Genomic DNA, 27,922 nt, shown 5'->3' with positions numbered 1-27,922 from the left:
GGGCCCAGGGCTGCTGTCAGGACAAGCACCTCTAGAGCTGGAGGGGATGCAGCCGGGGAGGGGTCCTTTCCTTCCAGCAGAGTTCTGTGAGCACAAGTTGAGCATGGGCCGGGGTGGGCCACACCCGCCAGTGAGACCCTGTGGGCTTCTCGGGCTCCCTCTGCCCATGCAGTCTCACAGGCTGGCATCCACCCAGCCCCAACTGTCCATCAAGGCACATGGTGCACTTTGAATGTGTCCAGGGCCGCCCCAACTCTGCCCCTTCCAACCCCAGGGAGAAGGCTGCTCTGGAGATGGCGGTGGAGGAGCTGAGAGAAAAGGCAGACGCTGCAGATGTGGAGAAGCAGGGGCTGGAGGCAGAGGCCACGGAGCTACAGAGAAGCCTCCTGCTGCAGGCAGAGCGGAGGGAGAAGCTGGCTCTGCAGAGGGAGCGGAGCTGCAGGGCACTGGAGACCAGGTGCACAGCGGTGGCTGGGTAGACAGGGCCCTTCCTACAGGAGAGACCCCACTCTGCCACCATCAGCCACTTGGCCCTGGGCCACGGGTCTGCTTCTTTACCTGTCTCATCTCAGGGTGTGGTGGCGGCCCTAACAGGGCAGGGGCGGGGACTCTCCAGGCTCCTCCCCAGGCTGCACCATCCTCCAGACCAATCCTCACTCCCTCTGGCCCAGTGCCCCACTTGGGTGCACATCTACCACCCTGTGGGCCCAGCAGATGTGGGGCCCCATCAGTCCTGTCCCCCTGGAGGCACCTGTGCCTCCCCTGACCCAGAAACGAAGCCCGGAAGCAAAGGGTTCCCTGCCTTCCTGGTCCTCCAGGGACTCCATGCTCCTCCTGGGCCTCCCTGGGCTTGGAGGGAGTTGCAGGCGGTTGCCTGCCTGAAATCCCATGGGGCAGCCACTGCTAACCCTGAGGGACCTCCCGCCCTCTGGTCTGCGGCCTTAGTCAAGGCCGCCTGCAGCAGCTGGAGGAGAAGGTCTCTGGCCTCAGAGAGGAGCTGGCATCAGCCCGGGAGGCACTGAGCACAGCACAGCTGCAGCGGGATGTCGTGGAGAGCGAGAGGGAGGGCTTGCGCAGCGCCCTGGCGCGGGTATGCCTCTGCTCCCCCCAACCCCACCCCCGCTCCCATCTGCCCCCACCCACCCCAGCCTCACTGACCTGGCATCCCACTCCCTCTCTCTTGCCTGCCGGGACCCTCAGCCCATCACCAGAGCTCCCAAAGTCACCAAAGGCCTCTCCCATCCCCAACCAGTAGGCACCAGCCTGGCCCAGCTGCTCTCAACCCTGCTGGCCACGTCTGCTTCTTCGTGGCTTCTCACTGGCCCACCAGCCACCTCCTCTGGCTGGAGCCTCAGTGTCTGGAGCCACCATTGGTCCTGAGACCTCCCCACTGTGGCGACCTTCCCACCATGTCTGCCCAGGAGCTCTGGCTTGCGCACCTCTGCAGCTCTGGGCTCACTCCTTTCCCACCACAACAGCCCTGCCCTGGAAGCTAAAGGTCCCTCTCTGGCATCCCCCTCCCTGCCCCAGGCCGAGTGCAGCAATGCGGACCTGGAGCTTCTTGTGAGGCGGCTGAAGTCAGAGGGAGTGGAGCAAAGGGACTCCCTGGCTGCAATGGCCGCCTTGATGGAGGCGCTGGCTCAGGACAAAAGTGACCTGAACCACCTGACCCTCCAGGTGAGACAAGGGCCAGCAGGGCGGGCCTCGCCAGAACCTGTTTCCCAGGTGGCTGTGGGTCTCCCAGCCCTGGGCCTTCCTTCCATTCTCCCAGATCACTTCCTCTCCTGGTCCAAGGTTTTGGGGACGAGGGAGCCTGACTGGCTCTGGCCAGGTCTGAGGGAGGGAAGACGGTGCCCCTGGGCCAGGCCTGAGGGAGGGAAGACGGTGCCCCTGGGGCAGGCCTCGAGGGTGGCTGGCCTACAGGGACTGAGGGTGCAGGGAGTGGATGCAGAGCCCCTGACACCTGGTGGCAGCTGGAGCAGGAGCAGGACCAGCTGCGGGAGCAGCAGAAGACTCTGGAGCAGGAGCAGGTCCAGGCCAGGGAGCAGCTGGCACAGGCGGAACAGCAGCTGGTGCTGGAGCGGGCAGAGCGCAGGGGCCTGCAGCAGGCCTGTGGACGCCTGGAGCAGCAGCAGGAGCAGCTAGAGGGGCAGGCAGCCCTGCTGGGGCGAGAGAAGGCCCAGCTCCAGGAGCAGGTGGGCCAGGTGAGGACGTCTGCAGGGCAGGCTGCTGCCGTCTGGGATACGGCTGGGTCGCAGGTCCTGCCTAAGGTACTTCTGGGAGTCAGGCAGGCTCAGGGTACCCAAACCCGCTCTTTCTGTCTGGGTAACGGATCAAGCCCAGTGCTGGCCTCCCCGTGGGGGTGGGGGCTTCCCGTGGGGTTGGGGGCAGGGCAAGGGTATGCAGAGAAGAAGATTTCCATCAGGCCTGGCCTCTATATCCCTCCCGCCACTTGGCGGGGGAGCCCGGGCCTGAGGCCAGTGACTTCTGCACGCTGCGCCCTTAGAGAGCTTTGCTCTTTCCTCCTCTGTCTTGCTTCTCCCTGGTCCACCTCCACACAGCTGAACTCTGCGATTGCGTATGCACTGGTGCCTTCGTGCATTCATTCCCGATTTCCCCATCCTTTGCTGAGGAACCTCAACTCACTGGAGAAAAGAACAGTCTTGGTTTTTTCCAATCCTGCCTTGTTCATCCACGCAGAAACCCTGCCCATACTGGGTTTCAAGCCCCCGTGGCTCAGATTCCGCAGCCCCTGTTACATTCAGGACAGTTAATCCTCCTTCCGTTTTCAGATTCTGTCTTGTCCTTTTTTGGGGTCATCTTTTTCCTCTTTTTCTATTGACATTTAATAAGTCAGTGTACAGTGTCAAAGAGTTCTGACCATTGTACAAACCTGGGTAGCCGCCACCAGGATCAAGACACAGAACATTTTTGTCAGCCCAGCAGGTTCTCCCACGTGCCTTCAGCCATTGCCCAAAGCCCCTGGCTCCCACCCAGGCGGCCTCTGCTCTGATGTGCAGTGCCACGGACTGGATGCACCTGTTTTAGAGTTCCTTATGAATGGAGCCATGCAGTACAGATGCTTTTGTGTCCAGCTTCTGTCTCTCAGCATCACGTCTGTGAGATCCATACATGTTGTTCAGTGTATCCCTAAGCCCTTTGTTTTTAACTGCATAGCTGTATTCCTTGGGATGAGTAAACCACACTTGCTTACTCATCCACTTGTTGCTGGACATTGGGATTGTCCACACAAGTCACACAAGACTTGCTGAATCAGAAACTCTGTGGGGGGTGCCCAGAAATCTGGATTTTAATGAGCCCTCCTTGGGACTCTGCTGCACACTAAAGTGTGAGAACCACAAGTGTATGGTATGATGTAAGAACTAAGGTCCATTATTTTTCATACTAATACCCAGTTTTTCCAGCACCACTTTTTAAAACTCTCTCCTTTTGTCCTTGATTAAGTTTGGCAACTTGTTGAAAATAAATTGATCATATATGTGGGATTTGTTGATCTGTGCAAGTCAATCTATTCATTCTTTCACCAGAACCCCACGGTCTTGATCATGATAGCTTTTTAGTAAGTCTTGAAGCTGAGTAGTGTACACACATCCACCTTTGTATTTTTCAAGATTGTTTTGGCTGTTCTAGATCCTTTGCATACTCATATACATTCTAGAATCATCTTGTCAATTTCTTCTTCCCTCCCCTGCAAAATAGCCTGCTAGGACTTCGATTAAAATTGTTTAGAATTTATAGATCAACTTGAGGAAATGGACATCTTAAATATATTGAATATTATATCCATGAATATGGTATATCTCTCCTAGTCTTTATTATTCTCAGCCACGTCTGTAGTTTTCCATGTAGAGGTTTCTTGCACATCTTTGATTAGGTTAATTCTAGATTTTTATATCATGAATTATATTACTGTTTTAATGTCATTTTCTTGTTGTTCATTATTGTAGAAATAGAATTTCATGTGAAATACAATTTCGTATGTTTATTTTGAGTCATGTGACCTTGACAAATTCACTTATAAGACTAAGTACAGAGCAAAGTTAAATATAAGTGGTGAGAGTGGCCATACTTCCACCAATGCAATCGTGGGGAAATAATTTGATGTTTCACCATTTAATATGATGTTATCTGTAGGCTTTTCACAGATGCCCTATATCAGAGTAAGGAAGTTCCCTTTCGTTCCTAGTATGCTGATATTTTTTAAAATTTAAAAATGGGTATTGGATTCTGCTGAATGCTTTTTCTGGAACTATTGAGATGATCACGTCATTGTTCTCCTTGTGTTGTTAATGCAGTGAGTTATACTGGTTAATTTTTTAGATGTTAAACTTGCATACCTAAGTAAGCCCTACTTTGTCATGAGTTAGTGTCCATTTTATATATTTTTTATTCAACTTACAATATTTTGTTAAAGATTTTTGCATCTCTATTTGTGAGTGATATTTCTGTAATTTTCTTTCCTTGGAATCATCAGATTTGGAATCAGGGTTGTGCTGGCCTCCTAAAATACACTGGAAAGTAGTCTCTCTTCCTCTATTTCCTGAAAGTGTTTGTGTAAAATTGGTATTACTTATTTCTTTTTTTTTTTTTTTTTGTATTTTTAGTAGAGACGGGGTTTCACCGTGTTAGCCAGGATGGTCTCGATCTCCTGACCTCGTGATCCGCCCGTCTTGGCCTCCCAAAGTGCTGGGATTACAGGCTTGAGCCACCGCGCCCGGTATTACTTATTTCTTAAATGTTTGGCAGAATTCACTAATGAAATAATGTGAGCTTGGAGTTTTCTTTGTGAGAAAGCATTTGATAATGAATTCGGTTTCTTTAACAGATATATACTCTATTCCAATTTCTTATTTGCTTTTATGGCTGTTTCTTCATCTGCTTCCTAATAATTTTGCATGTTGTGTTTTTATTATCAGTCAATTCAAACTATTTTCTCTTTTCTCATGTGATTTATTCTTTGCCCCGTGGATTATTTGGACGTATATGGCCTAAATTCCAAATAGGGTTTTCTAAATGCCTAATTGTTATGAATTTCTAATATAATTCCATCATGATCAGAGGACATACTCCATATTATGTGAATGGATTTAAATGTCCCAGTCTATCATCTATCTTGAACATGTCAAAAGAATGTGTATTATGCTATTGCTGAGTGCATTGTTCTACAAATATAAATTAAATCAAGTTGCTTAGTAATGCTGTTTAAATCTTCTAAGCCCTTACTGGAGTTTTTTGTATGTCAATTTATTTCTTTGATTGGTTGTTTTTGTCTACTTGCTGCATCAGTTAGTGACAGAAGGGCACTAAAATCTCTATCTGTGATAATGGAATTGTCTGTTTCTTTCCCTAGATCTCCCCTTAGTTCCTTCCCATAGTCAATTTTTGCTTCATGTGTTTTAAATTTCTATTATTAGGTGTATATATATTTAGTAATTTATGTCTTTATGAGGAATTGGCTTTTTATCATTGTAAAACATCCCCTCTTGTCTCTAGCAATATTCTTTTTTGATATTTACTTTTTTGAAATTGATATAGCCACTTCCATTTTCTTACGCTTAGTGTTTCCATGGTATATCCTTTTCATATATTTACTTTCAACTTATCTGTGTCTGCTTATTTAAAGTGTGTGTCACCATGATCAAGTGGGCTTCATACCAGGGATGCAAGGATGGTTTAACATACGTAAGTCAATAAATGTGATACACCACACAAACAAAATTAAAAACAAAAATCACATGATTGTCTCAATAGATGCAGAAAAAGCATTTGACAAAATCCAGCATCGCTTTATGATTAAAACCCTCAGCAAAGTTGGCACAGAAGGGACATATCTTAAGGTAATAAAAACCATCTATGACAAACCCACAGCCAACATTACGGTGAACGGGGAAAAGTTGAAAGCATTCCCCATGAGAACTAGAACAAGACAAGGATGCCCCTCTCACCACTTCTATTCAACACAGTACTAGAATTCTTAGCCGGAGCAATCAGACAAGAGAAAGAAATAAAAGGTGTCCAAATCAGTAAAGAGGAAGTCAAACTCTCACTGTTTTCTGATAATATAATCGTATACCTAAAAAACCCTAAAGACTCCTCCCAAAAGCTCCTAAGCTGGTAAATGAATTCGGCAAAGTTTCGGGATACAAAATTAGTGTGCACAAATCAGTAGCTCTGCTGTACACCAACAGCGACTAAGCTGAGAATCAAATCAAGAATTCAACCCCTTTCACAATAGCTGCAAAAAAAAAAAAAAAAAAAAAAAACTTAGGAATATGCCTAACCAAGGATGTGAAAGACTTCTTTAAGGAAAACTACAAAACACTGCTGAAAGAAATCATAGATGACACAAACAAATGGAAACACATCCTATGCTCATGGATGGGTAGAATCAATATTGTGGAAATGACCATACTGACAAAATCAATCCACAAATTCAATTCAGTTCCCATCAACATATCATCATCATTCTTCACAGAGCTAGAAAAAAATCCTAAATTTCATATAGAACCAAAAAAAGAGCCCACTGAGCCAAAGCAAGAATAAGCAAAAAGCAAATCTGAAGGTATCACATTACCCAACTTCAAACTATACTACAAGGTAACAGTTACCAAAACGGCATGGTACTGGTATAAAAATAGGCATGTAGATCAATGAAACAGAATAGAGAACCCAGAAATAAACCCAAATACTTACAGTCAACTGATCTTCGACAAAACACAGAAAAACATAAAGTGAGGAAAGGACACTCTATTCAAGAAATGGTGCTGGGATAATTGTCAAGCCACATGTAGAAGAAAGAAACTGGATCCTCATCTCTCACCTTATACAAAAATCAACTCAAGATGGATCAAAGATTAAATCTAAGACCTGAAGTCATAAAGATTCTAGAAGATAGGCCAGGCACGGTGGCTCACACCTATAATCCCAGCACTTTGGGAGGCTGAGGTGGGCAGATCATGAGGTCAGCAGTTTGAGACCAGCCTGGACAACATGGTGAAACCGTGTCTCTACTAAAAATACAAAAATTAGCCAGGTATGGTGGCACATGCCTGTAATCCCAGCTACTCAGGAGGCTGAGGCAGGAGAATTGCTTGAACTTGGGAAGCAGAGATTGTAGTGAGCCAAGATCATGCCATCGCACTCCAGCCTGGGTGACAGAACAAGACTCTGCCTCAAAAAAAAAAAAAAAAAAAAAAAAAATCTAGAAGATAACATCGGAAAAATCCTTCTAAACATTGGCTTAGACAAAGACTTCATAACCAAGAACCCAAAAGCAAATGCAACAAAAGCAAAGACAAATAGATGGGACTTAATTAAACTAAAAAGCTTCTGCACAGAAAAAAAAAAAAACAGCAGAGTTAACAGACAACCCACAGAGTGGGAGAAAATCTTCACAATCTATACATCTGACAAAGGACTAATATCCAGAATCTACAAAGAACTCAAATCAGTAAGAAAAACAAACAAACAATCCCATCAAAAAAGTGGGCTAAGGACATGAATAGACAAGTCTCAAAAGAAGATACACAAATGGCCAACAAGCACATGGAAAAATGCTCGACATTGCTAATTATCAAGGAAATGCAAATCAAAACCGTAATGCTATACCACCTCACTTCTGCAAGAATGACCATAATCAAAAAATTTTTTAAAAAAGATATTGGCATGGATGCAGTGAAAGGGAGCACTTTTACACTGTTCGTGGGAATGTAAACTGGTGCAACCACTCTACAAAACAGTGTGGAGATTCCTTAAAGAACTAAAAGTAGATCTACTGTTTGATCCAGCAATCTCACTACTAGGTATCTACCCAGAGGAAAAGAAGTCATTATACGAAAAAGATACTTGGACATACATGTTTATAGCAGCACAATTTGCAATTGCAAAAATATGGAACCAGCCCAAATGCCCATCAATCAACAAGTGGATTTTAAAAATGTGATATAGATATGTATATACACACACTCCATGGAATACTACACAGCCATAAAAAGAATAAAATAATGGCACTCACAGCAACCTGGATGGAATTGGAGACTATTATTCTAAGTGAAGTAACTCAGGAATGGAAAACCAAACATCATATGTTCTCATTCATATGTGGAACCTAAGCTCTGAGGATGCAAAAACATAAGAATGATACATTGGATTTTGGGGACTCGGGGGAAAGGGTTGGGGGTGGTGAGGGATAAAAGACTACACATTGTGTACAGTATACACTGCTCAGATGATGGGTGCATCAAAAATCTCAGAAACCACCACTAAAGAACTTATTCATGGCCGGGCGTGGTAGCTCAAGCCTGTAATCCTAGCACTTTGGGAGGCCGAGACGGGCGGATCACGAGGTCAGGAGATCAAGACCATCCTGGCTAACACGGTGAAACCCCGTCTCTACTAAAAAATACAAAAAACTAGCCGGGCAAGGTGGTGGGCGCCTGTAGTCCCAGCTACTCAGGAGGCTGAGGCAGGAGAATGGTGTAAACCCGGGAGGCGGAGCTTGAAGTGAGCTGAGATCTGGCCACTGCACTGCAGCCTGGGCGACAGAGGGAGACTCCGTCTCCAAAAAAAAAAAAAAAACAAAAGAACTTATTCATGTAACCAAGCACCACCTGTTACCCTATTGAAATAAAAAAATTTAAAAATCAACAAATAAAGTGTGTGTCAAAAGCATACTTGGGTTTTGCCTTTATATTTACTCTGACAACTTCTATCTTTAGAGTATTTATTAGACCACTTACATTTAATGTAACTATTAATATGCTTTATTTACATCTAGGTATTTGCCATCTATTTATCTCATACTTTAAAAATATTTTTACATTCTTCCTTTCTGGCCTTCTTTGGGGTTAGCTGCATATTTATTTAGTATTCCATTTTATGTTCTCTATTGATTGTTTTTGGCTGTGTTTCTTTTTGTTAGTTTTAGTGATTACCCTAAAATTATGATATGCACAGTCTGTATCCAAATACTATATTACTTCACAAACAATGTAAGATCCTTCCAGCGATATATTCTGTTTATCCCTTGCTATGTTTCGAATGTGTCCCCTCCAAAATGTAGGTGTTGACACGTAATGACTAATTGTGACAGTATCAAGAGGTGGGACCTGTAAGAGATGATTTAGGCCATAAAGGTTCCACCCTCATCAGTGAGATTAAAGCCGTTAGAAAGGGGCTTCCTGCAACATTTGTGTCTCACTTCCCCTTATGCCTTCCACCATGTGAAGATGCAGCACTCTTCTCATCCGGAAAATGCAGCTTCAAGGCACAGCCTTGGAAGCAAGAGTAGTCCTTGATAGACAATTGAACCTGCCAGCACCTTGATTTTGGACTTCCCAGTCTCTAGAACTGTGAGAAGATAAATTAATACATTTCCACTCATTGTAAATGACCCAGTCTCAGGTATTTTGTTATAGCAGCACAAATTTACTAAGCCATCTCTTCCATCCTTTTCGCTCTTGTTGCTCTATGTTTTATTTCTGTATATGTCGTTATAAACCTTACACTGCTTTACTAATATTTTTTATTTTAAAATGATTATTTTTAGTCATTCATCTTTTCACACACTCATCTTTTCACAAACATTTCAGTTATTTGGTAACATTCTTTACCTTCTTGAGTGTGTTTTTAAACATATTAATTACAGTACATTTTTGTGTCTTTGTCTGATAACTCTAACATCTGGATCCCCTAATGAACTATTTCTATGGTCTTTTATTTATTTATTTTCAGTAGTTTGGCCTTGTCTCCTAGGATGCTTAATTTTTTTATTTTTTTATTATGCTTAATAATTTGTTATTGAATTTGTGTTTTTTATTGAATTTTTATTGACTTTGTGTTTTTGTAAATGTAATTCATAGACATAATTTAAGGCTTTGAATGGTACAAGCTTCTTCCAGAGGGAATTTGCTTTTGACTCCGGGAAATCAGAATAGGGATAAATCACCTTTATCCAGTCCAGGATTGAGCTGCTTTGTGACTGTACTTCAGTGTTTTCTGAGGAGTCGTCTATCTCTGGCTTACCCCAGGGTATAATATAACTCTCCTCTGTTCCTCATTGGAAATCTCAGGTGTTTACCAGGGTTCCTACTCTTTAGTTAGCCCTAAACTCCAGGTTTTATTTTCTCAACTCTGTAAGACTTTCAAAAGTCCTATCTGACTTCCCAGACTCTCAGCTGCTACATTTTTGTTCAGATTCTTAGTCTCCTGGTCCTTTACTGCTTCTGAATTATAAAAAAATACACACTTTTTCAAAGCAGTACCATTTATTTTGTTTTATGAGACAGGGTCTTTGTTGCCCAGGCTGGAGTGCAGTGGCATGATCATGGCTGACCGCAGGCTCAACCTTCTGGGCTCAAACGATCCTCCCACATCAGTCTCCCGAGTAGCTGGGACTACAGGCACACGTGACCATGCCCAGCTAATTTTTGTGTTTTTTGTAGAAATGGGGTTTTGCCATGTTGCCCAGGCTGGTCTCAAACTCCTGGGTTCAAGTGATCCACCTGCCTCAGCCTCCCAAAATGCTGGGATTATGCGCTCAGCCAGCAGTCCCATTTATTAAAATCACAATATAGAATCTCAGCTTTACCTCCAGGCATTTCCTTCCCTTCTGATATCTGCTCTTCTTTTCATTCCCTGGCTGCTTTGGTATCTCTGAACTCTTAAGTTATGTCGCTTCAATCTCATAAGCCTGCTGAAATCTTAGGCCATGTTCCCAGTCTTTTAGCTAAAACTTTTTTTTTTTTTTTTTTCAAGCAGAGTCTTGCTCTGTCACCCAGGATGGAATGCAATGGGGAGATCTGGGCTCACTGCAACCTCCGCCTCCCGGGTTCAAGCAATTCTCCTGCCTCAGCCTCCTGAGTAGCTAGGATTACAGACACACGCCTAGCTAATTTTTATATTTTTAGTAGAGATGGGGTTTCGCCATGTTGGCCAGGCTGGTCTCAGACTCCCGAGCTCAGGTGATCTGCCCACCTCAGCCTCCCTAAGCGCTGGGATTACAGGCATAAGCCACCAAGCCCAGCCTAAAGCTTTATTATTGGATCCTGAGGCTCTACACCCCATGTCACTTAGGACTTGGCAGATACCCCAAAGGGGAAACCTGTTGTAGTCATAGAATTTCAGACTCACTTTAATATATTTCTCTCTGTAGCCTGAACACCAGGGACCTGACTGCCTTAGTATCTCTCTAATGTTTTTAAACAGATTATTGGATTGTACGTTGTGTCACTTTTCCAGTCGCTTTAGGTGGGAGGGTTGGTCTTCAACAACCTACCTCACCATTATCAGAACCAGAAAGTCCTGGTTTTCACTTTTGAAGAATATTTTCACTGGGTATAGAATCCTAAAATAGCCATTATTTTCTTTCAGAAATGTAATGAAGTCATTCCATTGTCTTCTGGCTTTCATTGTTGCATGGAAAGTAAATGTCAGTCTTGTTCATTTCATGGCTATGTGTCATTTTCCCTTTTTTTAAAAAAAAATTCTTTATCTTTGGTATTCAGAAACTTTACTAAGTTGTATCTCTGTGACATTTTCTTTCAATTTATTCTTTTGGGGGTTACAGCTCATTTTAAGTCTGTGGCTAGATGTATTTTACTAGATTTGGAAAATTCTTGGCCTGTATCTGTTCAAATATGCCCTCTCATCTCATTCTGAGACTGTAATTACACATATGATGGGCATTTTTAGCTTGTCCTATATGTCTATAACACTGTTTTGTGTATTTTCCATCCTTCTTTCTCTTTATGATTCAGTCTGAACACATTCTTTTGTCTCTCTTCCAAGTCACTAGTCCTTTCTTTTATTCTGTCTAATCTGCCATTGTCTATTAGTTTTCTTACTTTTTTGGTTATTATATTTTAAATTGTATTTTTTATATTTAGTATCCAGTTCTATTGTTAAACTTTACATCTTGCTATCCATCTTCTTGAACATATTAATAAACTATTTTAAAGTTTGTGTCTGATAACTCCAATATCTAGATAACCAAGGTGGGAGGATCTATATCTATTTTCTGTTCTTATTTGTGGTTTTTCTGTCATGTGGTCCTGTCTCCTAATAGGCCAGATCTTGATTAAATAGTCAATCTTATATATAATAAATTACAGAAATAATTTGAGGATCTTGACAATGCTATTCTTCTTCCAGAAAGAGTTTATTTTTGTTGTTGTTTGTTTGTTTGTTTTTGAGAGAGTGTCTCACTCTGTCACCCAGGCTAGAGTGCAGGGGCATGATCTTGGCTCACCATAACCTCTGCCTCCTGGGTTCAAGCGATTCTCCTGCCTCAGACTCCTGAATAGCTGGGATTACAGGTGCATGCCATCATGCCCGGCTAATTTTTGTATTTTTAGTAGAGATAGGGTTTTGCCATGTTGCCAGGCTGGTCTTGAACTCCTGACCTCAAGTGATCTACCTGTCTTGGCCTCCCAAAGTGCTGGGAGTTGCCGCACTCGGCCAGAATTTACTTTTGACCCTGGCAGGCAGTGAAGGTAGAAGGTCCCTGTAATCCAATCAGTGACTGGGGTGATTCACACCTGAGCCTCAGTGTCCATGAAGGATGGTCTATTTCTGATTCACCGCTACTACTAGGATCAAGTCCTGCTGTGAATACAACTTGATGTCTTGTGATATGTATCAGAGCCTCTCTGCTTTGGTGGCTCTGAACCTTAATTTTTGTCCCCCTCAAGCCATGGTACTGCCAGAAGCTCTTCTTGGCATCTTAATTTTTCAGCCCAAACTTTTAAATGAGCAAATGCCTTAAGGGAAAAGGAGACACCAAATGCTGAGCTCATTCCTCTGTGTCTCCCTTCTCTCCAAGATCTTCGCTGCTTTAGTCCCAGCTGTCTTTTCAGCTGTCTTTTCAGCTGTCTGAGGTCTCTTACATATTCTTGTGATATATTCTATCTAGATATTTATGATATTCTTGGTGGAAGTGTTGGTCTGCAGCAGTCTAGTTTTCCGTTACCTTCTGTTGCCATTTCTGTGCAGTGTTTCCTGACCCCTGGACGCTGCAGGACAAACAAATGGTACCACTTAGATTGACAGTTGGCTCCTACCTTGGAGTGCCCAGTTCCATACCATCCCCATCGGGGTACCTGAGTGGATGCCCCCTCTATTGTAAAGACATCCGTGTGCTTCTGAGGTCCACCCACTTCTTCCACTCTCACCTCCATGCCATTCTGCGTGAAATCACTTCTTCCGAAGTCCTTTCTTCCCCTCAGGAGGCCCATGCTCACCCACCCACTTACTCTCTTTCTCTGCCGACTGTCCGCTTCCTACCTCCTCTAGGTCACATGCCAGAAACAGGCCCTGGAGGAGCAGCTGGCTCAGAGCCTGCAGGACCAGGAGGCCCAGATGGACACTCTGCAGCAGGTCCCTGCAAGACAAGGATGCTCTGTCTGAGGAGCGGGCCCAGCTGCTGGCCAAGCAGGAGGCCTTGGAGAGGCAGGGCCGGCTTGCAGCTGAAGAGGCAGCTGATCTCAGGTATGCAAGGGTCTGCCAGTCAGGGCATGTCCCACACGTCCTTACCCTCAGAGAGTCTGCAGTGTGGCAGCGTATGGGGACACGCACACCATGGCATAGGACTGGGAGGGAGTATGTGCACATGAAATGGGCTGTGAGTGACAGGCAAGCACAGTGCCTTTGGGTTGGGGCAGGGCATCTAGAAGAGGTCAACCCAGTGAAAGCACTGGGGTCACCTTCCTGAAGGAGGTGGTGGCAAGTGCAGAAACACAGCTCAGACCAGTGGAAGGCAGATGTGGAATGTCTTGCTCATGGAGCTGTGGAGTTCAGGGTGAAGGGATGGCTGGATTCAGGCACTCCCACAGTGCCCTTGGAATCCTGCTTCTCCCTCCCTCAGCACAGCTTGACTCTGAGATCTTATTCCAGGCAGGCTCACTCTGAGAGGTGGCAAGATGGCCAGCAGCCACTCCAGGGTGCCCCTTCCAGCAGACGCAGGGCACCCTTCTCCCCACAAGGCCTGAGAGTGGCAGCCATGGGCCATGTTGAGCTGCGTGATATCCCTGTACCAATCCTGGGAGCCGGGAGTCACAGGGCTTGATCCCAGGCTTGGGTGGCACACCCATCCCTGGAGCCCGGAGCAGGGCCAGCCCAGGGACACACGAGGTGGAGAGTGTGGGCGGGTGAGCTCAGAGGCCCTCAGGGCAACTCCCAGAAGTTGGGATGGGCACTCGCAGGCAGGAACAGGATGTGTGTAGGTGCCGCCCGGTGTGTGTGTATTTAGGTGCCGCCTGGTGTGTGTGTGTGTGTAGGTGCCGCCCGGTGTGTGTGTGTGTGTATTTAGGTGCCGCCTGGTGTGTGTGTGTGTAGGTGTCGCCTGGTGATCTGGATGGATCCTGCAGCCTCTGCAGAAACCCAGCAGCTGATGGCTTCTGTGCCTTATCGGCTCTGCTTAGGGCCCTGCTCAGGCACTGCTAAGTATTTTTGTTGAAAAGATTTCCTCCTGGAATTCTAGAATCTGAGAGGCATGAGAAACATTGGAGTCTGAGATCCTTGAGCTTCTTCGCAGACAAATCCCTTCTCCAAATGAAAGCTTGCACGGCAATCGGGAAGGAAAACCTGAGGGAGGCTGCTGTGGGTTCAGCTCCTTCCCATGCTCCTTTCTGGGCCCTGGGGGCTGCCAGGACCAGGGGTGGAGGTCCCTTTCCTGCTGGTAGGATCTGCTGCCCAGAACACAGGCCCTGGCCAGTGCCCTCAGCAGCCTGGGTCCTGCCCTGACAGCTGCCCCACATCTGCCCTGCCACTGACCCCCCCCTGCACATGGCAGCCCTGCGGGCCCCAGCATCAGAGGCCACCTGAACTGGGGGTCCTGACGACCAGTTGAGCCTCTGGTGACAGAGGGGCTTGACCTGAAGCCACGTCTGCCCGGACACGCTCTGTGTGTTTATCTGACTGGTTCAGTGGGGCCGCAGAGTGTGGACGCTGCCATTTTGATGAACTCACAGGTAACATTGAGGACCATTAAGTGCAGGAAATCCTGCTGCAGCTCCTTGCTTCTGATGAGGCCTCCCCACGGGTCTGCTTTATGAAGGGCTCCACTCTCGGATCCTCAGGCCCTGACAAGGCTTCTGCAGTGAGGACCTGCTCCCTCCCTTCATGGAGTCCTGGCCCGCTTGTCAGGCAGCAAGATGGACCAAGGTTCCTGCCGGCCCACACCCCAAGCAGCCCTGCCCTGCTCAGAGCACCCCATGGGGGCCAGGCCTCCAGTCCAGGGGCTCAATGGCGGAGCCCCTGGAGTTGCTCCTGGGCCCCCATGGAGAGAGAGAGACTGGGCACAGGCTCAGGTCCCCAAGCTTCAGGCAAAGACATCCAATTTCTGAGCAGCAGAGGCCACATCCCTTACAGGAGACCAGGCAGGCCTCTCGGAGGAGGGGTTTCCAGGCTGACTTGAAGGGAGGGTTTCCTACACACAGAAGGGAGAAGAGCTGCCAGGTGAAGAGAGCACTCAAGCCTGGGAGTGTGGGATGGGGGCCATGAGGAACACTTAGGGGAGGAGGGACTGGAAGGGGAGCAGAGTAGCATGCAGCAGAGTGAGGTTTCTGGGGGTTCTGACCTGAGCCCAGAGGACCTCCCTCTGCAAGCCCTGGTGAGCCCCCAGAAGGCTGGGATGTGCTCTAACCCTGATGAAGGAGGTGGCAGTGGCCAGAAAGATGGAAGAGTAAATGGAGGCAGGGCCTGGTCCAGAGTTGCCAGGGTCCCATGGCCCATGGCCTGCCCTGACCTCATCTGTTTGGGGTTGGGCACCTACCATTTGCGTGTTCGTGTGGGTGTCTGTGCTTGAGCCCTTGCGGTGTGTTTGTACCTGTTGTTTGGTGCCTTGCTTTGTTCACTGATAAACACCCAGCCCAGGGCAGCAAATAGCAACAATGAAACTTGCCATTGATGGTTGGATCATTGATGAATTAATTGTAGAAATGTGAGGTCTTTTATCACCCCTCCCTCCCAGGCACAGGCACTGCTGTGCGTTGGCGTGTGCTCCAGGTGTCTTCTGAGCAGTGGCATCTCCGTGCACAAATGCACCACGCAGGCTTTTCATGTGATGGAATCACGCTGCATGTGGGGGTCCAATTGGGTGGCTGACTTTTTGGGGGGACTCTTTTCATGACATTAGAATAGAAAATAGTTTCCTCATCCTTGTTAACAGCACATGGTGCTCCAGAGACAAGATGCACCATAATTTCTACAACATTCTTCCATTGATTTGCATTTCAGCTGAGTCTCCTTAACACCTGTGTAAAGCTAGAGAGAGCATTTTATACACAGGATCTTACGGATGACTTGCCCATTGTTTGCTGTTCCTTTGCAGGGCGCAGAGGGACTCCCTAGAGAGCAGCCTCCTAGAGGCCCAACAGCTGGCCACGAAGCTGCAGGAGCAGCTGGAGGAGGAGGCCCGGAGCACAGGACTCGCTCGGCAAGCCTTACAAGGTGCTCCAAGGGCACTCCCTCAGCTCCTTCCCCAAAAGTCAGCCATGCAGGGGCCCCTGGCGTGGAGCTCAGTGCCCACACATGCTGCACCCCTCTCCGGAGCCCACAGGGGCACGAACGTGAGCCTTGAGCTCATGTGACGAAGCAAGTTGGGCCACCTCGCCCGTGAGGAACAGCAACACCCTGCCCAGGCTGCACCTGGTGCCTGCCTGAGGCTCCGAACGGGGTTGTGGCCGCAGGGTCAGCGTGTAGCCTCCAGCTGCAGCCCTGTACCCTTGACCCTGCTCAGCCCAGCCTGCCGTGGGTTGGCCGCCCACTCCCAGAGCCTAGAGTGGACAGTGGTCGCCCCCAAGGCTGTCACTCCGTAAGGAATCCCAAAGGGTTCGAGGGTCCACATGCCAGGCCCTGGCACACCTTGCCCATCACCCCACAGTGGAAATGGAGCAGCTACAAAGTGACTGGGAGGTCCAGGAGATGAAGCTGCGGCAGGATGTGGGGCGGCTCCAGCGACAGGTGGCACAGCAGGAGCGGGAGGCACAGCGGGCCCTGGAGAGCCAGGCATCAGCTCACCGTGAGGCCCTGGCACAGCTCCAGAGGGAGAAGGTCTGCTTCCCAGGAGCCCACCAGTAGCCTCCTAGAAAGCTACCAGGTCCCAGGGAATGGCAGGCCCTTGGGAGGAGGGGGCCTGGGAGACTGAGCTCAGAGACATAGGCACCTGGCCAGGGAAGGCTGGGCAAGGACCTGCTCATGCTTCATAGTTCACGTGGGCATCCAGGGCCTTCCTCGTGGAGCCCTCACACTGGGCTTGGGTTGGTATTTGGGGCGGGCCTGCCTCATGGAAGAGGCTGGACATGCCGTTGGCTGGTCTGGTGCGGTCTGAAGGACAAGGGCTGGAGGGGGCCCTACACCCATTAGAGCCGTCCCGCAGGTCCCAGGCTTCTGGAGGCCTGGTTTGACGTGTCTTTACACCCCTCCATGGCAAGGGTGCTGCAGAGACTCAGGAATGGTTTACAAACTGATAGATCAATGTGGGATGACAGGTGCTGAGACCCAGAGAGGCCCTCCCTGCTCTGGTGACTCTGAGGGGAAGATATGGGGGGGGTGCAGCTGGCTGGACCGGACAGCCCCTGGGGCCCATCAGCCCTGGCGTCCCATGGGCGAGGTCTCACTCAGGACCAAAGACAACTGCTGGCCTCACCTGCCAGACCTCACAGCCCACCCCTTTACCTTGGTCCAGGAGACCCTGAGCCTGTCCCTGGCAGAGGAGAAGGAGGCAGCCAGATGCCAGCTGGAGCAGGAGAAGGAGCTGGTGACAAAAAGTGCAGCTGAGAGGGAGGCTCTGAAGGGGGAAATTCAGAGCCTGAAGCAGGAGCGGGACGAGCGCCTTCTCCAACTGGAGCACAAGATGCAACAGGTGATGGCAGGGCTGGGGGGCAGCGGGGTTGCTCACACCCACTGCACCTGTCATCTCTGGCCCAGCACAAGGGCTGCATGTGGCCACACCTCAGGCAGATGCAGCCTTTCCAGGTCACTGCAATTGCAGCTTCGTTCTTCCACAGAAGTCATGATGGACAGATGTCCAACCACCTACCCACCCATCTGTCCATCCATCCATCCATCCATACATCCATACATCCATCTATCCACTGACTCACCCACCTATCTGTTAATCCAGCCATCTGTCCATTCATTCACCCATGTGTCCACCCATCCACCTACCCATCCATCCATCCATCTCTCCATTCATCCCTCTATCTGTCCATTCATCCACCCACCTACACCTCCATCCATCCATCCACCCATCCACCCACCTACCCATTCATCCATCCATCTGTCCATCCATTCACCCATCCATCCATTTATCCATCCATCCACCCATCATCCACGCATCCAACTGCTCATCCATCCATCCACCCATCCACCTGTTCATCCATCCATACACTCATCCACTCACCTACCCCTCCATCCATCTATCTATCTGTTCATTCATCTATCTATCCACCCATCCATCCATGCATGTGAATGTCCCTCCACACACTTGTCACCATCCACCCACTCACTTGAATATATCCATTCTTCTTTCCACACATTTAGCTATCCACCCAGATATATGGCCATGCATCCACATTCCTAGCTGCCCATCTGCACACCTCACCATCCATGTAATCATTCATCAGTTCATTTGACTATCCATCCAACTATCCATGCACCCAAACTTCCATCCACACAGCTATCCACAACCCATCTGACCATCCATCCATTCATCCACTTAACATCCTTTCATCTGTCCACAAACTCAGCTGTCCAGCCACATATCCAACCATCCATCCATGTGTCCATCCATCCATCCACCTGATCCACCAACCAGCCAGTCATCCAATCATCCATCAGTGTATCCAACTCAAACACCAAGCCAAGCACAGAATTACCAGCCACACATCTGGCCATCCTTCCATCCCAGCAGCAGTTGAGACTCAGCCACTGGCCCTATAAAAGCTACCCTGAGTCTAGGCTGTTCCGGTATATCATGCCACCCTGAGGAATTCACCGTGGAGTGAAAGGAATGGACACATGATCACGTCCACATTGTGTCACATGCGGTGATAAGGACTATAAGATGTTGGTACGACATCTTATGTTGTTGTGGCTCACACCTGTAATCTCAGCACTTTGGGAGGCCGAGGTGGGTGGATCACTTGAGGTCAGGAGTTCAAAACTAGCCTGGCTAACATAGTGAAGCCCTGTCTCTACTAAAACTACAAAAAATTAGCTGGGCATGGTGGTGGGGACCTGTAATCCCAGCTACTTGGGAGGCTGAGGCAAGAGAATAACCAGAACCCAGGAGGCGAGGTTGCAGTGAGCCGAGATGCAGAGACTCCTCAAAAAAAAAAAAAAAAAAAAGACAAATTGCAGGAGGAGTTACAGTAGCCGAAATAGCCAAGATTTATTGTCAAACTCTCTGCATTTAATATTTGATTCTTGCAACACTCTGAGGCACACGCTCTAATTATCCCTATATTAGTGGTGAGAAAACTAAAGTCCACAAATATTGAATGCCTTGCACAGGGCTGTGCAGTGCACCTGCTGGGCACCGAGGTCTGTGCTCTTAACTGCCCCACAACTCTGCATCCTTAGGTGGAGGAAGGGAAGGCCTTACAGGAGGAATAGTAGTGTTGGATGGAGAGGACGTGGACATTGGCAGGATGTCTGGGGGTGGCATGAAGTCCTGCACACCTGCCAGGCTGCACGTGAGCGGAAGCAGTGAGAGAGGTGTGCAGTGGAGCAGGGATGGGCCTTGGGCACCAGCATCAGGTGACAGGGAGCCAGTGGATGTTCTTGAGCCAGGGTGATATGATAGGAGATGGGTGGAAAAGAGTCTGGGTCCAGGAGGCTAGGGAGAAGCTGAGGCAGGGTCCATGCGAGAGGGGCTGAGAGCCAGGCAAAGGAGGAGAAAGGTAAGTTCAAAGCCCCTTGGGATGTGGTGATATTATTCCCATTGGATATATGAGAAAAGAGGCTGCAGGGGAAGCAATACATCTGGGGAGTGGATGGCCCATCAAGGCCCCCACGCAGCCCATCATTCCCATCTGAGACCAACCACAGGACAACGTGGCCTGTTCTCATGTGATTATTTAATCCCAGCTTCCCGGTGGCACACACAGCCCTCCAAGAGAGGGGACCTCGGTCAAACAGGAGTGCAGGCTTGGTGGCTCATGCCTGTGATCCCAGCACTTTGGGAGGCCGAGCCCAGCAGATCATCTGAGGTCAGGAGTTCAAGACCAGCCTGGCCAACATGGTGAAACCGCGTCTCTACTAAAAAAAAAAAAAAAGACAAAAATTAGGTGGGTGTGGTGGTGGGTGTCTATAATCCCAGCTACTCAAGAGGCTGAGGCAGGAGAATCGCTTGAACCTAGGAGGCAGAGGTTGCAGTGAGCAGAGATCATGCCACTGCATTCCAGCCTGGGTGACAGAGCGAGACTCCGTATCAAAGCAAAACAAAACAAAACAAAATAAACAGGAGTGCAGGCTAAGAGGGCAGACAGGCACCGTGTGCTAGTGCCCTCCCTTCCCTGGACTCGCAGCAAAACCACGGTAAGAGGCACCCCAGGGGCAGAGCACAGACAGGCTGGCCTGTGGAGCCCTTGCTGGTACAGCAAGCTTTGCTGGGACCTCTGCTCGGCCAGCTGACCGTTATCCTAGGTGGCCTGTGTAGAGAAATTGAGCAGAGCAGTGGGGCTGGGGGATCTAGCGGGAAACTTCCCCACACTTCCCTGAGGAAGCTGTGATGACCCAGTCGGGGATCTTATTTCTACAACGAAGAAGAGGAATTATATGTGGAGCAGGAGCCAAAGACCTGGAGCTGCTGGCCCAGGAGGGGCTGCCTTCACCGGAACCCTTCATTCTCTTACCCACTGCGTCTGAATGGCGGTTTGCCCACACCTGTTTGCAAAGTGAAGCCCTCACCCGAGAGAATGCCACACTTCTATATTTGATGAAGTTTTGCCTAAAATTCTAACAAATACTCCCTTGTGGTGCCCAGTCATGAGGGGCACAGGAGGGAGAGATAGGGCCCCCACCCTTGCAGACCTTATAGTCCAGTAAGGGCAGATTTATAAACAGCCGGCAGGTCTCTAGCCGAGCAAAACAAGCAGGGCCTGGAGGGAGGGAGGGAGAGAGGGAGGGAGCAAGGGGGAGCATTGATTTTTAAAATAGTTTAGAGTATAGAAAGCCATTCAATGAAAAGTCCCCCGCTCCGGCCCTCCCTTCACTAGGCCACTCAGGGAACAGTTGCCCCCTCTCTTTGATTCCCCTGTAACACGCCCATGCAATTCTGACCCAGAGATAGCACAGACCCCACAGGGCAAGGTCCCCAGCAGGACGCCCTCTCTCAGACACCATCCACAAGTCCAGGGGTCTCCAGGTCACCCACACTTCTGACCACCTGACTACAAGTTTGGGGGTTCTCATGGTCCTCTCAGGTTCAGCCATTCACTAGAATGACTCACAGAACTCAGGAAAGCCTCTTGTTCCTCTTAGAGTTTCATTATCAAATATGGAATTCAAGACCAGCCAGAAGACACGCGGGCAAGGTGTGGGCACATCACAGACAGAGGCTGCTGTGCCCTCCCTGTGGAGCCAGCCCAGCACCCTCCTGCACCCCGGTGTGCTCGCAGCCAGGAGGCTCCACTGCACTTTGGCGTCCAGAGTGTTTACTGGGTTTCACCGCGTAGCATGATCGGTGGAGTGATTGGTTATGGGACTGAAGCCCGCTTCTCTGACTGCTGGGAGGCTGGGTTGACATCCTGTGGCTCAAAGCCTCAACCCTCTAATAGTGGTCTTTCGGCAGACAGCCCCCATCCTGAAATTCAGTAGGAGTGCACCCTGAGTCACCTCATTAGCATAAACTCCGGTGTGGTCCCAGGGGCCCGCCAGGAATAATGCAGGCACTCCTCATTTTGGGAAACTCCCAGTGTTTAGAAGCTTCCTCCAAGGACCCAGGACACAGACCTGATAAATCTTTTGTTATGCAACACTCTCCAAAGATTGCTTGCAAACAGAAATATACAGCATTACCTCCCCAACACTGCACTTTTTTTTTTTTTTTTTTTTTTTTTTTTTTTTTTTTTTTTGAGATGGAGTCTCGCTCTGTCGCCTGGGCTGGAGTGCAGTGGCCAGATCTCAGCTCACTGCAAGCTCTGCCTCCCGAGTTTACGCCATTCTCCTGCCTCAGCCTCCCGAGTAGCTGGGACTACAGGTGCCCGCCACCTCGCCCGGCTAGTTTTTTGTATTTTTTAGTAGAGATGGGGTTTCATCGGGTTAGCCAGGATGGTCTCCATCTCCTGACCTCGTGATCCGCCCATCTCGGCCTCCCAAAGTGCTGGGATTACAGGCTTGAGCCACCGCGCCCGGCCAACACTGCACTTTTAATACAAAGGGAACGCAAAGTCCACACCGGCTCCTGGGCCTTTCTCTTCTCAATCATCAAAGTGTCTCGGTGACCTTTCCCAACTGTGTATCTGCAACTTTGTTCTCTGTTTCTGGGCTGCATGCTGAGCTGCCAGGACTGGGTCTTCCTGTGGCTGGCTGTTCTTCCTTCCATGGACATCTGGGTTGCCTCTAGCTTTGTTGCCATTACAGCAATGTCAGAGACGTTAGTGACACTGCACAGAGGTCATTCCACACAGGTGCACGCATGTCTCTGGGCTGCCCTCCCCCAAATGGGCCTGGGCATAGAGAGAATATCCATGTGTGAATTTGACAGGCATTGCTTCCACAGCCTGGCCCATGGAGCAGCGTGCCACTCTTGGGCTGAGGGTGTCTCGCTGACACACGCCTTCCACACCATCAGGGAGATGGAGCATTTTCAGGCTTTTAAGCTTCCTTCTCTGCACTGCAGCGGGTGTTGCCTAGAGGGATGGGGGTGGCTCATGAAGGCCCCCAAACTGCATGGGAAAGGGCAGGATTTTGGAGAGGCAGAGGAAGGTGATGATGATACCCCAGGGATGGGCCCAAGGGCAGACACAGAGGTGAGATGATGTCGGACAGAGGGCAGGTGCTCAAAGGGTGAAAGGGCCCACGGCCCAGGGCTGCCTCTGTGGGAACCACCTCTCCTCTCCAGTGGCAGGGATGTACAGACAGGAACATGAACATGCTGTGTCCAGGGGAGCCTCTGCACTCAGCATTCTGCCACAGCCTCTCCTTCAAGGGGGGCCTCATCCCTCCCCGCAGCCTCCCCAACTTTCTCACAAGCATACCCCGTCCTGTCCAGGCCCTGTCCCTGAAAGAAGCAGAGTGGAGCCTTCTGAGCGAGGAGCTCTCCAGGGCCAGGAGGGTGCTGGAGCGGGTACAGCAGGAGGCACAGAGCCAGCAGGAGCAAGCGCAGGTGAGCCCCATGCAGCCCGGCCACGTGCACAGCCAAGCAGGTGCTAGCTGACCCCAGGGAGCCACCCCTCCTGCCTGGTCCCAGTGGCATGTCCCTCTCCATCCCCTCCCTTCCTGAGCTTCAGTTTCCCCCCGGTGCCTCCAGGGCTTCTGGTGGGAGGGGCACCCAATGGGCAGGAAAGGTCCAAGTGAACCAAAGCAGTTCTCCCTTAGCTTCAGGGCTGGCAGGGGCCAGAGAGGGGAGGCCTGGCCCAGCTGGGGGCCACCCATGAGCCAGCAGCAGCAAGCGGCTGAGCCCGTATGTGCACTGGAGCTGCTCATAGAAAAGCACAGCTGGGGACATGTGCACCAGCCTCGTGGAACTCACCACAGAGATCCTTCCAAAGGAGAAACTGAACCTGAGGCAGCTGGGCCTGCACCCGAGGAAACTCTCAGCAGGAAAGGACACCCACATTGAGTCCTGAGTGGAGCCGGGAGAGACGCGTCCACGGAGGGGCTAGCACAGCCCCCCAGCAAACAGCTGCCCACCCTCAGCCAGTGAACAGAGGCTCTCCCATGCACAAAGGCTGCTGCAGGCAGCCAGTGGGGGTCACCTGGGACCCCTGAGTCCTCCCCTGGAGCCCAAGTCCAGAGGGCTGGGTGGGCAGCAGCAAATAGGGCACTGAGCAGGAGGGGTATAGGGAGGAGGGCTCTGGGGAGGAGGGATCTGGGGAGGAGGACTCTGAGGCCTATGCCTCCAGCTCGTGGGCAAAGCTGGGCACCCACTGTTATTGCTTGCAGAGCGCCAAGGCTTCAGCCCATCTGTGACGTGGCACCAGGTCCCACATGGGAGACAAAGAGACTGGGCAGCGCTCATAGGGACTGGCCAAAGCCCAGTGATAGAACATGGATGGGGGCCTGGCTCACAGGCGGGGAGGCCAGAGCCCAGCAATAGGACATAGATGGAGGAGCCACAGCAGGGCCTCCAAAGGTCCAGGGGGCCTGAGGAGGGGCTGTTTGTGTTGAGGTCGTGGCTGCTGTCCTAGGTGGCAGGGGCTGGCCCTAAACAGACACAAGTGCCAGGGTGCCCTGGGCAGGGAGGGAATGGGCTCAAGGCACCGGACGCTGCTCCTCTCCTTTCCAGAAACAGGTAGGATCGAGGGTGAGGCTGATTGCTGACCCCAGCTCTGACCCACTCTCTGCCCTCTCTGGCCGCACACACCCCATTAGCTGGGCCCACACCTGCCTCCTGCCTCTATCCCAGCTCCCAGCATGTTCAGTGACGAGGCCGTTCATTCCCATACTTCTTGGCTCATTTTAAATTCGGGTAAACCTTTTCCTCCCTGTCCCTGGCAAGGAGGCAGGGTTGGACACCTACCTGACTGGCGTTGAATGTATGGCTCAGTGTGCAGTGAACAGAACACAGGCCATGGTGCCAGGCGCGGGAGGCAGGCCCCTTCTGTGCCCATTCTGAACGGGGGCCCTTCTCACTGACTGCACAGAGGCATACACAGGCCGCCTGGTAGGGGGTCAGAGTGTCCAGGCAGCAGGGCCTTGGGGACGCTCGGTGACTCAGAGCCAGGATGGAGGGCTTGTGCCCCATCCCCAGGGTGCTGCGCACCGGGAGAGGGCACTGCAATGAGGAGGCGGCTACTGGGGTGTCACTTCGCCCCCTCCTGCCCAATGCCACTACCTGGATTCCTAGTCCCTCCAAGCAGGGCTGCCCAAAGGAACGCCTGGCAGCCCAGGGGAGCCTTGCCCCTCACTCCGTGGAGCCCTGCCCTGCTCTGTTCCTGCCCTGAGGCCTAGAGCGTTCCATGGGGCCCAGGAGGACCAAGCTTGGCATCGGGCCTGTGACCGTGCCCCTCCCTCCTCCCGACCACTGGCCCAGCAGCTCCCTCGGCTCCACCTGTGGGCAGGGACCCAGGAAAGCCCTCCTGGGAGCTGACGCCTGTGGCTCACAGAGAGGCCTCCTCTGGAGTCAGTGCTGGCTTCTGGAGCCTTCTCTTGAGCTGGCCCTGAGTCTCCCCGGGACTCGGGACCAGGCCTGCCAGCCAGCCGGCCTCCCTGGGGAGCTCATTAAGGGCTCCTTTGCCACCTCGGCTCAGAAAATGGAAATTAAAACTGTTGAGAGCAGCGGGAGGAGAGGAATGCTGGCCAAGGAGCACCAGGCTCCAGATGACAGGAGAGCGTGTGCCCCCAGGCTGAGTCACCACTGCCGCCGGGCTCCCGGCCGATGCCCTGTCCCTGAGGCCCTCACAGGGGTATCCTGCAGCCAGGGCAGTGCTGGGGCATGCTGAGGCACAGAGCCATGGCCTGGTCACCCAAAATGGCCCTTGTCAGTCCAGAGAGACCACAGGGGGTTGTGGAGAATGAGGACAGGAGGCAGCAGCATGGCTCCTTTCCCAAGAGCAGGGGTCACAGGCTGCAGGAGCCCCCACCCTAGCAGAATCCAGGTGGACAGGAGGGGGTCCCAAGATCTGGCACAGGGGCAGCCATGTGGGCACCTGTGCCCCCGGGAACACTGAGCCAGCTCTGGAGGGAGCCATCCCCCACCAGCCACCCCCTGCCAGCCGCCTGCTGCTGCCTGGAGGCTTGGTCCGGTGCCCCGAGCCCAGGGGTGTGGAACCTGAGCAGGGCAGGGCTCTGACTCTTCATGTTGGGGACACTGAGGCCCAGAAAGCTGAGACCCCGTCTGCCCTGCTGCCTAACCTGGGCAGGGGTGCAGAGGGGAGGGTCTTGAGAGGAAGCAGGGTGGTGTCCCAAGGGGCCTGGGGCTTGGGGTGAAGAAGACGGCATTTGTCCATGAACAAGGGGCCATGGGCCGAGCCTGGGGCCTCCTGGCCCAAGGATCCCTACTGGCCACACTGCCCCAAGGCCCGAGAGGACACCTCGAGTGGTGCAGGCAACAGGGAGCTAACTCCAGCTGAGCTCAGTCCCAAATGGAGGGTAGAGCTGCCCAGTGTGTGGTGGTCCCTGCAGGGATGGGCCCCGCCCCAGGGCGCACGCTGAGCTGAGCGGCTGCCTCCTGCTGTGTCCATGGGCACTTACACATCACAGCTGGCAGGGACTGTGGACGTCTCCTCATCTCAGCAGCCTGTCTGACAGTTTAGGAAACACCAGTTACCCCGGACCTGTGTGATCAGCAGCGCCCAGCTCCCCCTCCCCAGCCACTGCAACACCTCCTGCTCCAGGGTCCTGGCCTTACCTCACCCTCCACTGCCGGGCCCGGCTCCCTGGTGCCACTGTGGCCTCCCTTCTCCCCGCAGGCCACCATTAGCTCCACAACTGAGGAGCTGAAGGCCCTCCAGGCCCAGTTTGAGGATGCCATCACGGCCCATCGGAGGGAGACCACGGCTCTACGCGAGAGCCTCCGGGACCTAGCGGCCGAGCGGGGCGATGTGGAGAGAGAGGTGAGGGGCGGGGCTGGGGGGCTCCTGGGGATGCCAGAGGAGAGAAGAAAGCAGGGCAGGTACCGAGAGAGGAGAGAGTGGGGGTGCCAGGAGGAGAGAGAGGCTGTACCACGGAGGAGGGAAGAGTCGTCTCTGGGACTAGGAAGAGGCAAACAGCAACAGGGACTGTGGGGCTAGGGGCCCTCATACCAGGCAATAAGCCAAGCCTAGGCTCTCAGAGCAGATGAAACGGTGCCTGGCACAGGCCATTGGCTAAGGGAAGCTGACACCGGTTTTCAGGGAAAAGAAGGCATCATTTCTAAGCCTCCTGAAGGGGTGAGTTTGACTTTGGGGTGCAAGTGGGCTTGGCTGAGTCAGGTGGACTTGGCTGAGTCAGGGTGCCAGCTGAGCAGGAGGGGAGCTTTCTGCAAGCTGCTATGGGTCCCGATGTGGCTCCTGCTTGTCCTGGGAAGGTGCACAGCACACCTGCCAGCTCCCAGGGCACTGGTGGGGCACACCTGCTGCTGGGAAGGCCAGCATGTGAAAGGGTGGCCAGAGCCACGCAGCCGAAGGCACTGGGAGTCCGGACAGCCCCCTCGTTCCACACACAGTTAAGAAAGTGGAGTCAGGAAGGGCCTGATTCTGGAGGCACTGGGGCAGCTGTCACCTCCCAAAGCCTTTCCGAGAGACAGGCATGACCTGGGGCAAAGGGGAATTGGGACCCTTGGCCAGGAGACCAATCACTCCGTCCACTGAGGCGTGGGGAGGCCCCTGACGAGCTGGGCTCTGTCCACACAGCAGGAGGCATGGACTTCATTGGTCTGGACACTAGGGTGGGGGGAGGCTGGACTTAGGGCAGCGGGCAAGAAAAGAAGTGGGTTAGTGGAGATTTCGGGGTGGGCCTGGGCCTGGCCAGGGGCCCGAGGTTGACACGGAGGCCCCCAGGAGCCACGTGATGGTGACGTGGGGTGGGGGATAGTCTTGGGCAGGGGGCAAGAGTGGCCAGGGCTAGGCTGGCCCGGGCTCAGCAGGCAGGCAGATTGGAGAGGCGTTTCTGAGGGGGGTTGGCAGGATATGGGGATGCCTGCGTGTGGCAAGGGCAGGAGGGCACATGGATCTGGGCTGGAAGAGGGGAGGGTCAGCTGGAGCCCCAGGGGGGCCCATGGGGACGGGGCGGCCTCGCACACTCCCTGGGCTGCTTG

General features: G+C 51.4%; 1 protein-coding gene across 1 annotated transcript in view; it reads left to right on the top strand.

Annotated features, from left to right (window-relative positions):
• The window catches only part of CROCC2 (ciliary rootlet coiled-coil, rootletin family member 2), a 78,385-nt gene that overhangs the window by 23,879 nt on the left and 26,584 nt on the right, over positions 1–27,922 (top strand). Inside the window, 11 exon segments of the mRNA XM_030916117.1 lie at positions 275–457; positions 946–1,090; positions 1,531–1,677; positions 1,974–2,204; positions 13,312–13,395; positions 13,397–13,506; positions 16,349–16,467; positions 16,901–17,070; positions 17,705–17,881; positions 23,237–23,350; positions 26,598–26,741. Coding sequence (XP_030771977.1) covers positions 275–457; positions 946–1,090; positions 1,531–1,677; positions 1,974–2,204; positions 13,312–13,395; positions 13,397–13,506; positions 16,349–16,467; positions 16,901–17,070; positions 17,705–17,881; positions 23,237–23,350; positions 26,598–26,741 — 1,624 coding nt within the window.

Source organism: Rhinopithecus roxellana, chromosome 14, assembly GCF_007565055.1.
Source record: "Rhinopithecus roxellana isolate Shanxi Qingling chromosome 14, ASM756505v1, whole genome shotgun sequence".
NCBI lineage: Eukaryota > Metazoa > Chordata > Mammalia > Primates > Cercopithecidae > Rhinopithecus > Rhinopithecus roxellana.
This window is presented reverse-complemented; position numbering and strand designations above follow the sequence as displayed.